Below are 13,936 nucleotides of genomic sequence, written 5' to 3'. Positions count from 1 at the left end.
CGTGCATTCTCAAAGGAAGAGACAGCCTGGTGGATGGTGTGCCTCCATGCTTTGCGATCTGAGGCTAGGTCAGACCACTGGTGATGGTTGATGTGACAGGTGCTAAGGGATTTCTTCAAGGAGTCCTTGTACCTCTTCTTTGGTGCCCCTCTATTTCGATGGCCGGTGGAGAGTTCGCCATACAGGGCAATCTTGGGAAGGCGGTGGTTTTCCATCCTAGAAATATGCCCTGCCCAGCGCAGCTGCGTCTTCAACAGCAGTGCCTCGATGCTGGTAACCTCCGCCCTCTTGAGGACTTCAGTGTTGGTCACAAAGTCACTCCAGTGGATGTTGAGGATGGTGCGAAGGCAGCGCTGATGAAAGCGCTCAAGGAGTCGCAGGTGATGACGGTATAAAACCCACGATTCGGAGCCGTAGATGAGGGTTGTCATCACAACCGCTTTGTAAACATTGATCTTTGTGCCTTTTTTCAGATGCTTGTTGCTCCACACTCTTTTGTGCAGTCGGCCAAAGGCACGGTTTGCCTTTGCCAGCCTGTTGTCAATCTCCTTGTCGATCTTGGCATCTGAGGAGATGATGCACCCCAGGTAGCTGAACTGCTGGACTGTCTTCAGAACTGATTCACCCACAGTGATGCAGGGAGGGTGATAATCTTCCTGGGGTGCAGGCTGGTGGAGAACTTCTGTCTTCTTCAGACTAACTTCTAGGCCGAATAGCTTGGCAGCCTCTGCAAAGCAGGACGTCATATGCTGCAGAGCTGATACCGAGTGGGAGACGAGTGCAGCATCATCAGCAAACAGTAGCTCTCGGATGAGTTTTTCCATTGTCTTGGAGTGTGCCTTTAGTCGCCTCAGGTTGAACAGGCTGCCATCGGTGCGATAGCGGATGTATACACCATCGTCATCATCTAGATCTACTGCGGCTCTTTGAAGCATCATGCTAAAGAAGATCGTAAAGAGAGTTGGCGCGAGAACGCAGCCTTGCTTTACACCTGTGCCTATTGGGAAGGGCTCCGAGAGGTCGTTGCAGTGTCTGACTTGGCCTCGCTGGTCTTCGTGTAGCTGGATGATCATGCTGAGGAACCTTGGGGGACATCCTAAACGTTCCAAGATTTGCCACAGGCCTTTCCTGCTAACGGTATCGAAAGCTTTGGTAAGGTCGACAAAAGTCACATACAGAGCCTTGTTCTGTTCCCTGCATTTCTCTTGGAGCTGCCTGAGAACAAATACCATGTCAGTGGTGCTCCTGTTAGCTCTGAAGCCGCACTGGCTCTCTGGGAGGAGTTCTTCTACAATGGTGGGCACCAGTCTGTTCAGGAGTATTCTGGCAAGGATTTTGCCTGCGATGGAGAGCAGGGTTATCCCCCGGTAGTTGGAGCAGTCTGACTTTTCCCCTTTGTTCTTGTATAGGGTGATGATGATTGCATCGCGAAAGTCCTGTGGTAATTTGCCTTGTTCCCAGCAGGTGACAAGTACTTTGTGAAGTGAGCTATGTAGTACTGTGCCCCCATGCTTCCAGATCTCTGGTGGAATTCCATCAACTCCCGCTGCCTTGCCACTTTTCAGTTGCTTGATGGCTTTAACAGTCTCTTCTAGGGTGGGGATCTCATCCAACTCTGTTTTCACCGGTTGAAGTGGGGTGAGGTGGATTGCTGAATCTTGAACTACGCGGTTGGCACTGAAGAGAACCTGAAAATACTCCGACCACCGGTTCAGTATGGATGCCTTGTCTGTGAGGAGCACTTGGCCGTCTGCACTATGCAAGGGACTCTGAGCCTGATATGATGGACCATATACTGCCTTCAGGGCTTCGTAGAACCCTCTTAAATCACCAGTGTCTGCACACAGCTGGGTTCTCTCTGCAAGCTTGGTCCACCACTCGTTCTGAATGTCTCGAAGCTTGCGCTGGAGGTTGCTACATGCAGCGCGAAAGGTTGCTTTTTTCCCAGGACAGGAGGGCTGAGCAAGATGTGCTTCGTAGGCAGATCTCTTTTTTGCCAGTAATTCTTGGATCTCTTGATTGTTCTCATCAAACCAGTCCTTGTTCTTCCTTGTGGAGAACCCAAGGACTTCTTCAGAGATCTGCAGGACGGTAGTTTTTAGGTGTTCCCAGAGTGCTTCTGGAGAAGGGTCTGTGGGGCAACTGGGGTCCTCAATTCTTGACTGGAGTTTTGCCTGGAAGGAAGCTTTAACTTCGGCTGACTGGAGGCTGCCAACCTGAAACTTCCTCCGAGGGATACCTCCTCTCCTGGGTGTGGGTTTAAAGTGAAGACGGAGATTGCAGCGTACAAGACGATGATCCGTATGACATTCTGCGCTGGGCATTACTCGGGTGTGTAAGACATCTCGAAGGTCTCTCTGGCGCACCAGAATGTAGTCGATAAGGTGCCAATGCTTGGACCGTGGGTGCATCCAGGTTGTCTTCAGACTATTCTTCTGCTGGAAGATAGTGTTGGTGATGGTGAGCTGGTGCTCCATGCAGAATTCTAGCAGGAGGCGCCCGTTGTCATTGCAGTTGCCAATGCCGTGTTTGCCAAGTACTCCTTTCCAGGCTTCCGAGTCTTTACCTACTCTGGCATTGAAGTCGCCAAGGATGATCACCTTGTCCTCTGTAGGGGTCTTCCGTACGAGGTTGCGTAGATCAGCATAGAACTTGTTCTTTTCTGCAGGATCTGCTTGAAGGGTTGGGCCATACACACTGAAGAGTGTTGCATGCTGCTTGTTTTGAAGTGGGAGGCGCATGGACATGATGCGATCTGAGTGACCTGTTGGCAGGTTTTCGAGTTTGGAGGCAATGGAGTTCCTGACCATGAAGCCAATGCCAGAAAGGCGGCTCTCAGCCTTTGACTTACCCGACCAGTAGAGGGTATAGCCAGCACCGTGTTCTTGAAGACTACCTTCCTCAGGGAAACGGACCTCACTGAGAGCTGCTATGTCGATATTCAACCTAAGAAGTTCGTGGGCAACTAGAGCAGAGCGTCGTTCAGGGCGACCACTGCCTACTGTGTCAAGCATGGTTCTGATGTTCCAACACGCAAGCTTTAGTCTTTGCACACTTTGTGAGGCAGGTGCATGCCTTTTCTTTGTTGTTATTTTTCGACCGCAAGTAAGGATGCCCGTTGACCGCGGCTAGCCAACTGGGGTGGGGGAGACGAGCTTTGTTTAGGGGGTGCGGATCCAGAGTCATTGGGAGACGGTCTGCTGTTTCCGTGGAAAGGTTGGTTCCTGACCACTGAATGCAGATATTGCTGCCAAATAAACCTTGATGGAGGAAAAAACAAGGCCAGCATCCACAAGGGATAACAAAAACTCAAAAATTACCGACAATCCCACCTTTTGGGGAGAAACTGAAGGATCAACTAGGAACTGAAGGAACTTCCGCCACTTCCTATAATAGGAAGCGTGGGTGGTAAGTTTCCTGCTATTCAGGAAGACGTGCTGGACTCTGCTAGAGAACCCACAGGATCGATAAGCCACACTGTCAGCTTCAGGTGGGGCACGTTGTAATGGAGTACACGACCTCCCTGAGCTGACAGAAGGTCCAGTTCCACCGGGAACTTGTAGAAGACCCCCCTCGCCAATTGCAGCAGGATCGGGAACCAGTTCTGGCGAGGCCACCAAGGAGTCACCAGGATGTAGCATCGTCTCTCTCTTGCGATTTTGTTGACCACCTTCGTCAACAATGGCAGAGGCGGAAACAGATAAAGGAACCAACCTTTCCACGGAAACAGCAGACCGTCTCCCAATGACTCTGGATCCGCACCCCCTCTGGAACAAAACAGAGGACACTTCCTGTTCTCAGCTGTGGCAAAGACATCCACCTGAGGATACCCCCAAAGATGAAAGACAGGTTGGAGGTTGGAGGAAGGTTGGAGGAAGCGCCAATGAAGTGCGGTGAAGCTGCGCCCCTGCCGAGGGAGTCTGCCTGCAAGTTGAGGACCCCAGGGAGATGTGCAGCCTTCACGAAGATGTCGTAGTCCTGGCACTCCGACCAAAGGTCCAGTGCCAATGCACAGAGCCATCGAGAGACTGTGCCCCCGCCTGTTGATGTAGCACAGGGCAGTGGTATTGTCTGTTAGCAGAGCAACAATCTTCCCAGCCACCAAGGGGCGGAAAGAGCAGAGAGCAAAATGAACTGCCAGCAGTTCTAAATAATTTATGTGGCAGTGAGTCAATTTCAGAGGCCAAGGGCCCCCCACACACAGACCGTCCATGTGGGCCCCCCAACCCCACAAAGATGCATCTGTTGTGATAGTGACAGAAGGTGCAGGGAGATAAAATGGAGCTCCCTGACAAATGTTGCTCTTTGACTTCTACCATTGCAGAGTTTGAAGAGTCACAGGTGGAATGACAAACCTCTTTCGAGGTGAGTCTCTCAATGGTCGAAACTGACAAAGAAACCAGAGTTGTAGGCCTCTCATCCTCAGCTTCGCAAAGAGTAGCACGCTTGTCGTCGCCGCCATCAGCCCCAGCATCCGCTGCAGCTGCTGCACTGTGTTCCACTTTCGACTTTGCAGAAGTTGCACAAGGTTGATAATGTCCACCGCTCTCTGCTGAGGCAGGAACGCACGATGCAGGTTCGTATCCAGCAAAGCCCCTACGAACTGAACTGTCCTTGATGGAGTAAGGTGTGATTTCTCCAAACTGACCTGCAGACCCAAGGTGTCGAGAAGACGAAGAGTGACGGCAATGTGGGATGACAAACTCTCTTTCGACTCTGCCACAAGGAACCAGTCGTCGATGTATGGAAAGACGACTATCCCTTGAAGCTGGAGATGGGCAGCCACAACGCTCAACATCTTCATGAACACCCGAGGTGCAGTGGACAGGCCGAATGGAAGGGCTTTGAACTGGAAGTGTTGAGAACCTAGTGCAAACCAAAGGAAACGTCTGGACGCAGGACGGATGCTGACGTGGAAGTATGCATCTTTGAGGTCCAGAGTTGCCATCCAGTCCCCTTGGTTGATGAGGGGCAGGATCGTTTGCAGAGTGGACATTCTGAACTTCTGGTACAGAATAAATTTGTTTAGATTCCGAAGATCCATGATTGGTCTTAAACCCCCGTCCCGCTTGGGAACCAGGAAGTAACGAGAGTAGAAACCTCCCATCCTGGCCTCCATCAGAACCTTCTCTATGGCTTGTTTCTGTAGGAGGTTGTTCACCTCCGCCAGCAGAAGTGGGGAAGGGGGTGTGGTAATTACCACGGATTGGTTCGGAATCTGAACAAAATCTATTTTATAGCCTTCTTCTACGATGGAAAGTGCCCACCTGTTGGTAGTGATGGACTCTAGGCTGACAGGAAGGGGCAGAGGCGGATAGAGGGAGAAGAAGTGGGTACAATGATGCGTGCTATGAGAAAGTCAAAGGCCCTGCTTTTGAGGGCCTGTGCCCTTGGACTTGCCGGTGTTTTGAGCCAAAGCAGAACGATTTCTGTTGTTCCCCCTGTATGGGGACCTACTCTCAGGTTGATTCGAGAGAGGTCTCCATTGTAGATCCGGGGAGAACTTCTGGTACAGTTTCTTTGACCAAGGCTTGTGCCACTGCTTCTGCTTTGCAGCTCTAGATGACCCCTGAACTCCCAGGTTCCTGGACATTTTTATGCTCTTGTCCATTTCCTGGAGTGTACTATCAGTGGTGGAACTGAACAAGCCTTCACCCTCAAAGGGCAGGTCTTCCACAAAGGCCCTGGTATCTTGCTGGAGAGCCGTGGATCGAAGCCAAGAGTGACGGCGGAGGCAAACAACAGAGGTGATGGTCTTTGCTGAGACATCGGCCATATGCTTTGCTGCAGCCAATTGTTGTTTGGCTACAGCAAAGCCCTCCTTCTGCAACTTGTTTGCAGCCGATCTTTTCTCGTCACTTAGGGAAGACAGAAGGGGGGTAAGTTGTTCCCATACCGAGTATTGGTATCTAGCCATGCATGCCGCATTGTTAGATACCTTTACTCCGAGGGCCGCAGCCGAGTAGAATTTTCTCCCCACATTATCCAGCTTCTTTCCCTCATCTGGTGGAGAAAACTGTGTTTTTCGGGCCTTCAATGAGGAAATGACCACCAAATTAGGCTTTGGATGAGTGAAGAGAAACTCCGCTCCCGACTCTTGGACCCGATACATATGGTCCAGCCTCCTTGATGACACCAGTGTTGACACTGGCTTCGCTCAAGGCTCTTCACGGCTTGAAGAATGACCTTCGTTACCGGTAGGGCAACCGCTGTAGATGTGTCCCGTTGCATAATGTCGAACACTGTGTCGTCTACAACAGGTTGTGGTTGGGTCACCGGCAGCGAAAGGGAGAGTGCCATCCTCTTCACCAGGTCCACATACGACTTCAGATCCTCCGAAGGTGAGATAGGAAGATCCTCAGCCGTATGAGACACAGGCGAAGGCTCCAAAGCCCGATCCGGCTCATCGGTACCGCCCTCAGAGTCCGATGATGAAGACTCTCTGCGCAGGGAGTGTTCCGAGAGCACTGGCGTTGACTCCCTCACAGACGACCGAATTGACCCCAACGATCGAGGTTGGACTTCTTCCACCACCACTCCCCGTCTGTCGGGCGGCACGGAAATTGATGCCGACGGACGCCTTCTGGACTGCTGAGAGAGTCGGGACATGTGAGACGCCTCGGACTGCTGGTCCCAGTCTGCAAACTCCCGTGGAGGGTACCATTGGTACGGTTGATAGGGATAGACATATGGAGGCCACTGACGCTGTTCCCATGGTGGAAGCGGTGGGAAGCGACGAGCTATCGTAGTTGGTTCTAGCTCCCTCTGACCTCTCGCCTGAACCATCAGTGCCGAAGGCTCCATCGGCACCGACATCTCCACCTCTGAGACCGAGTTGCTTTCACTGCACTGCTTAGACCCTGAAGAGTGGGAGCGTTGAGTCAGGTCGATCTCGTGCTCCGATGCCGATAGGCACAGCTGCGAAGCACTGCCTCTCGACACCGAAGGGCTACAACGCAGGGACGCCAAGATCTTCCGCAGTGGAGCTGTCAATGCCGAAGCATCGTGCGAAGGCAAAGGAGTGAGGGATGGTCTCTTCTTCCGCTTCTCCTTTGATTTCACCTTCTTAGGCTCGGATGATCGGGTCCCCAAATCATCCCGACGCCTCCTAGCCGGGGTGTCCACAGACCCTTCAGAAGGCCGTTTAGTGGAACGCGCACGCTCAACCGGCATCTCGGTCCTGATCGGCGAAGCCTCAGCTGATATGACCGTCGGAGCTGTGGCCTCTCCCATCGGTACTGACGGGGCTGATGCCATCTTCTGAGGACGAAGTGCCAACTCGACTAGCGCCGCCGAAAGCCTCGCCGCTCGATTCTTCGGAGTCTGTTTAGAAAAACTCAGGCAGTGGGTGCAAGAATCCATGCGGTGTCCTTCGCCCAGACAGAGAAGACAGAGAGAATGGCTGTCGGGGGCGGGGGGAATCCCACAGGAGCGGCACCTCTTAAAAAACCCCAGCGTCTTTCCATAGACGCCCCGGAAAAAACCCACACAGAAAAATCTCTGAGAGGAAAAACTAAGCCCCGAAGGGCAAGTCCAACAAACTTTTTTTTTTTTACAACAACACTATCTATTTAAACTACTAACTAACTAACTACACTAAGAAAACAACAAATGGGCTATATACAATAGGCAGAAGCAATCCAAAAATTACTTTACCGACCGGGGACACGAAAGAAGATCCTCTCAGAGCAGCGGTCAGAAAGGAACTGGCGGGATCCTCGCTCTGGCGCTGGTGGGCATGCGCATTGGGACGCCTGCGCATGCCCGCTGGCGCCGAGCGCAAAAAAATCCCGGGCTTTTTAGGTACTGATTCGGGGATCGGCGCAGGTGCTGTATCCCATGAGTGTGAAGCACAGAGACCACGAAGAAGATCTGTGGGAGTGTAACAGCTGACAGTGATGAAGTCTCTGTCATAACTCAATAAACTTGGAGAGCACTCTTTTTTGTTTACTTCTTTTCAAGATGGAAGACACTGTCAACTAACAGCAGCAGCAATTCCAAGCAATAGGTCAAATGCTGGTTTGGTCACGTGAAAAATAGTGTCCTGAAAAATCTGGGTTTTTTTCTTCTCTGTTCAATAAATATAATAATAAACATCCACCTTGATAAAGAGTTCTGGTGAGCTTAAAATATTGACAATGTTTTGTGTCAATTTGGTTGGCCCTAATAAAAAGGAGGTAAGGAGATACCAGAAGGTAAGCAGGGTCAGTATTGGGATGAGAGACTGTCAAGGAAGACTCTACAGAGAAAAGCAAACCAGCTCTGCTCACTTGCCTTGAAAGTCCCTTGCTAGGCTCACCATAAGTCAGTTGTGACTTGACAGTCCTTATGCATGTAATAAAAAATTCTGACATGGATTTTATTTTGGATTTTGCATAGGCCAATGTGGCTGGTCATGACCTTTTTGAACAAATTACGCTGCTTCCTTATAAAATGGTGACTATGGAAGTAACCAGGAATTTGGATCCACTTGTTCAGATGGACTGTTTTGGAGGCATCAATGGGAGACTAAAAACTCAGTTGAAAGGGCCATTCTGAGGATAGAGAGCAATAAGGGGAAATGGGTGGAGGGAAAGAGTGGAGAGAAATCTCTGGTTTTACCAGAAGACTGGCATCTGTGGAACAAAGACCTCAAGGAGGAGCATATCGATAAAGGACAGAAGGCAAAAAGAGAAAGGACCAAAGCCATAAAGACATTTGAATAGAAGAACACAGCTTAAAGCAGAAATGGCCAAACTGGGGCTCCGGAACCACATGTGACTTTTTCATGGGCATTGTGTGGCTCTCAAAACCCCCACTGTCCCATTGGCTGGTTTAATGGGACCCCACTGTCCCATTTCTCTCTTTAAAGAGAGAGACAGTTTGGTGTAGTGGTTAACTGCGTGGACTCTTATCTGGGAGAACCGGGTTTGATTCCCCACTCCTCTGCTTGCACCAGCTGGAATGGCCTTGGGTCAGCCATAGCTCTGGCAGAGGTTGTCCTTGCAAGGGCAGCTGCTGTGAGAGTCCTCTCGGCCCCACCCACCTCACAGGGTGTCTGTTGTGGGGAAGGAAGGTAAAGGAGATGGTGAGCCGCTCTGAGACTGAGATTTGGAGTGGAGGGCAGGATATAAATTCAATATCATCATCATCTTCTTTAAATCACTTCTGCAAGCCAAGCCAGCCAGCAGCTTGGAGAATGCATTTAAAGTTAAAGTTGTTTTCTTTCCACTTCCACCTCCCCCCATCTATTTGCCTGCCTTCCTTCCAGCTCTCAAACATCTGCCATTCATGTCTTGCGGCTCTCAAATATCTGACATTTATTTTATGTCTCTTACATTAAGCAAGTTTGGCCACCCTGGCTTAAAGTGAAGCTGCACAGAGAGGGAAGCCAGTGAGGGGAAACGTGCATATAGGAGTCAAATAACAAGAAGAAAACTGCACTCAAGCAGCAAGGATTTTAGACAGGCTAGAAGGGCATAGAAGGCCATGCCAATAATCAATATGGGAAGTAAAAAGGGAAGAAACTGAAATGTTGGAAGGGTTAGATGCAACAAAAAGAGGGAACTCTAGATACAATGATCATGTAAACCTGGACAGCAGGAGAGAGAAACAACATATGAAGGTTTTCCCAAACTTGAGGACAACAGCAAATAGAACTATCATCAAGGATGAGATAAAGTGATGTGGAACAAAAACTGCTGTACTAACCAGCCAGGGGGGAGCTCAGTTTGGGAATGTGGACTTCCATCCAATGAGAACGCAGCAGAAATTAGAAAAGATGAGGCAAAGAACAGCTCCCTCTCTTTCAGTCTCTGCCCTCAGCTTCCCTGCCATCTGAAATACAGGGGTGGTGATTTAAAAAAGCCCTAACCTTTTAAGGCTATTTGGAAGGACTGGACATGAAACACACTCAGCATGTGAAAAGGGCTACTGTTATCATTGAAGAGAGGTTGGGGAAATTTTTCCCTCAAGCCCCAGAGGAGAATCAATTATTCCCCTGCAAAGTAAATCATGATCCAGATCCGTGATTTTGGAAGCTAAGTAGAGTCAACCCTGGTTAGCTCTCGAAAGGGTGACCACTAAGGAAGTCCAGGGTTGCTACACAGAGGAGGCAATGGCAAACCACTTCCATCTGTTCCTTGCCTTGAAACCCTACAGAGACACTGTAAACTGGCTGCAACTTGATGGCACTTTCCACCACAGCATCAACAAGGAACACGACTCTTCCCCCAGTTGAAGACTACAGGACCACCCTCTCCCCACCCTGCCAGTCACCTTACCTTGTGCTGGGAGGCTCTGCAGCAGCATCTCTGGCCCAGCAGGCGGATTTTTCCCACCAGCCTCCATCGGAGAGGCCTGGTTCTCAGTTCCTGCACTCTTAGTCCTGTCCCCAGCTGCCAACAGGGGGGAGCTCAGCTCCTCCACTCCTGGTGGCTTTGGGCTCTGGGGTGATGGCAGGTGCCCTGGTGCTAGTGAAGGCTTCTTGGCTATGGGAGGAGGGATCTTTTGGGGCTTCTTCTGTGCCTGGGGCTTTCCTGAGCCCTGTGGGTTGAGCCCCAAGGCTGCCGCTGGCCGCTGGCCAGAGACATTCATCAATTCGGCAACCAGATTCTTCTTCAGGTTGGCTTGGGCCTCCGGAGATGAGGTCTCGATCACGAACTTTTTGGAGCTCTTTGCAAAGATGAAACTGGCTGTTGAGGCTGGGGATTTGTGTAGCGGAGACAGCTGGCCATCTTTTAGGTCCCCAGGGGCAGCTGCTGCTGCTGCTGTGGAGGGCGTTGGCAGGGTCAGCCGGTTCCTGGCTTTCCTCTCCGCCATTCCAAGGCTGGGAGCGTCCCTGGAAGACAAGGTGGAGGCCTTCAAGCGCACAGCATTGTGCAGTGGGTTTGAAGGTGATGCTTCTTTGGAAGCTGACGAGGGTCCCTTCAAGGACAGCGACTTGCGGATAGGCTTCTGGGGGGCAGCCTGTGCCGGTTTGTTGCCAACACCCAAGCTAGTCCCATTCTGTTCAATGGGCAGCTTTGCTGCAGCCGGGCTCGCCATGGGACTGTGGGCATCCATGTTGATTGAGCGCAGGCGCACCATCTGCAGTAAAGAAGGGGTGACAATAGGCAGGCTCGCGTCCTCCTTTGGCATGGGGTTGCTCTTATTGCGAGAAGCAGGCTCCTTCTTGAGATCCGGGTGGGAGCTGCCTGCTGGATTCTTAAGGCTTGGCTGACTTCGCAGGCCAGAGGGCCGGGGCACTGCTGATACTGAGGCAGCAGCCTTTCGGTGGCTGAACTGAGATCCCAATGCTTCCCCCACCATGGGGAACTTTGGAGGTGGAGCGGGCTCCAGTGTGGGAGTTGGCAGTGACGTGGCATCTAGGACTTCCTGCTGTTGGATCTTAGAACAGACCGTAGTGGAGAAGGAGGGCGAAGGGGTGAGCTCTTTGCCCTTTTCAGCAGACACTGGTCTTTGGTTGGCTAGTGGCTCCACAGTGGGAGGAGCCTCCAGGGCTTCAACAGAGGGTATTTCTGCAGCAACCGACTGTGCTTCTGGCAGAGGCAGTGAGAAGTAGGCCTCATCCGGGGGAGGGAAGTCTGCCATGGAGAGATCGTGCTCATCTGGCACAGGCGGGGGCGGGGGGGGCCACAGCACATCCTGAGGGGCATCAGGCTCAGTTTCCGAGGTGCTTGGCACTTCGGGGCTCGTGTCGGCCTTCTTCGCTGGGGGTGGTGGTGGATGGTAAGCAGGAGGAGGAGATGGAGGAGGTGATCCATTGGTGGGTTTGGAAAGAACGGGAGGCTCTGTGTTGGCCTTGTCAGCAGAGGATGAAGAGTGGGGTGGGCTATTGGCAGTGTTCTGCTCAGCCTGTTGAAGCTTGGAGGGCGGTGGGGAGAAAGGAGCTGGGACCTTGGGGTGAGGGGGAATAACAAACCTGTCCACCTTATTTGGAGCAGTGCCTGAGGGGGGCATCTCAGCGGGGGGTGGATCCGATGCAGAGGAGGATAAGGACGTCAGGGAAGAGGAGACGGAGAGTCCAGGAGATTGCAGGGAACAGACCCTCTCTGGTTTCTTTGGTTGCTGCCTCTTGCTTCTGGGAGACGAGGCGTGGGAGAGGAGCCCCTTGGTGTGGAAGGTGGGGGTGCCGCTCTGACTGGAATACCCACTGGAGGGCGACATGGTGCGGCCAAAGCGGTCTGGGGAGCCTTGCTTGGCAGGGAGTTCCTGCTGTCCACCGGGGGGCAGGGGGCCACTGTGGGAGAGGTCAGCAGAGTAGGCCAGACTGTCAGAACGGAGGCTGCTGGTCTCACTCTGTGAGGATGGTGAGAATACTTCATCCTCCCCAGCCAAGCCAGGACTCCCTAGCCGTGCTGAAGCCCACCCCTCGCTTTCTCGCTGAGGCCTGCGTTCTGGCTTTGGGGGCAGGCCCATTCCCTTGGGTGCCCCACTGGCCTCCAGCTGCTGGGCCTTCTGGGACAGGGAGTAGGTCCTTCGTGGTGGCGCGGGAGGCTTCTTCATCTTCCTGAGGGAGACGCTGCGGGAGGTGGAGCGGTCACTGCGCACGCTGGTGGTGTCCGAGCCGTCTGCCACACTGCCAGTGCTGTAGGCAGGTGAGGCCCGGCCACTGCTCCCCGGGGGCCGCAGGAGGTTGGGTGAGGCAGAGGCTGCCTTGATGTAGTTGGAGCTGGCCCTGCTCACAGAGCTGTAGGCGCTGAGCTGGTCAAGGTCAGGCCTGGCCGCCATGCGGACCTGCCTGTCCTGCCCCACCTCGCTTGTTTTCTGGCTGTTGGTGCCTCCATGGGAAGAGATGGTGGATGTGTTGGAGACGATTGTCTCAGTGGACTGCGAGTGGCTCCAGTTGTCGCTGGAGGAGGAGTGCTCACGACTGCGGGGGGCAGAGGGGAAGCGCCCCACCGAGCGCACTGAAGCGGGGCTGGCCGTTGCCAAGCTGCAGCGGCTGAGTGTGCGCACCTTGTTGCGGGAAAGGGCGATGACATCCACCATGGGTGGCAAGATAGCGTTGGGGATAATCTTGGACAGATAGGTGCCTTGAGGGGAGATGGACATGACGGGGCGCAGTAGTTCTGGGGAGCCGGGCTGCGTGGTCATCCAGGGAACAGCCAGCGACTTGGGCCGGACCAAGGGGGACAGCTTAGCTGCTGTCTTACACCCCAGCAGTGAGTCATCATAGTAGACACGTTCGATGTGGCGCTGGAGGGCACTGCCTGCTACCTCCAGCTCCAAGGTTGGGAGGGAGACACGGGCACCGCCCTCTGGGGCAGCGGTGGGCTCTAGCTTTCCATCAACCGTGGGAATGTGGATGGTGTTGCCAGACACCTCAGTTCTGTTTGCAGGAGGCTGGGGACTGGGGGTGGCTCTAACAGCAATGCTGCCTGGACGTTTCTTTGAGTCATATCCATTACTCAGGCCTGGTGAAGAGAGAGAGAGAAGGCAACGGATAAGGAAACAAACCCAAAGAGTCCCAAGGACAGCTTGAGAAACGGCATATTTTAAAAAGCAATCAAGTTGGAGCAGCATTCAGACCTGTAACTCTCAAGTCTCCCCACACATGAACTTCTCTTTCTCCCCATCCCACTCCCACGGTAAGGACCAGTGAATGGAGTGACTGCTGGATTTGGAAGGATCAGGGTTCAAATCCTAGCTTGGTCATATACTCTACAGATAGCCTTGGGCAAGTTCTCAGCCTCATTTTGACTTCCGCAAAATGGGAACAATAGTTCAGACTCACAAGGTGGCTATGAGAATGTAAAATTCTTTATGTATTAACACCACAAGACAAACTATTCCAAGCAGATGAGTGCACTTGTTCATTCCCCACTTCCCTGCCCTCCTCAAATATTCCTCCACAAATCCATTTTCCAGACCCTAACACCAGCAATGTGACTATCTGGGAAAAGCTGCTTCCTAAAATGACCAGGAGGATTAAAACAGGCACAGAGTTCATACA

The 13,936-nt window shown here is 52.4% G+C and overlaps 1 protein-coding gene across 2 annotated transcripts in view; it reads right to left on the bottom strand.

The window, feature by feature from the left end:
- The window catches only part of NHSL3 (NHS like 3), a 104,750-nt gene that overhangs the window by 5,832 nt on the left and 84,982 nt on the right, over nt 1-13,936 (bottom strand). For both annotated transcript variants that reach the window (XM_060258451.1, XM_060258452.1), the window contains exon 6: nt 10,263-13,397. In XM_060258451.1, coding sequence (XP_060114434.1) covers nt 10,263-13,397 — 3,135 coding nt within the window. The remainder of the gene's footprint in view (nt 1-10,262; nt 13,398-13,936) is intronic.

This window comes from Heteronotia binoei, chromosome 17 (assembly GCF_032191835.1).
Source record: "Heteronotia binoei isolate CCM8104 ecotype False Entrance Well chromosome 17, APGP_CSIRO_Hbin_v1, whole genome shotgun sequence".
Taxonomy (NCBI): domain Eukaryota; kingdom Metazoa; phylum Chordata; class Lepidosauria; order Squamata; family Gekkonidae; genus Heteronotia; species Heteronotia binoei.
Note: the sequence above shows the minus strand (reverse complement) of the source record. Positions and strands in the feature narration are given on the sequence as shown.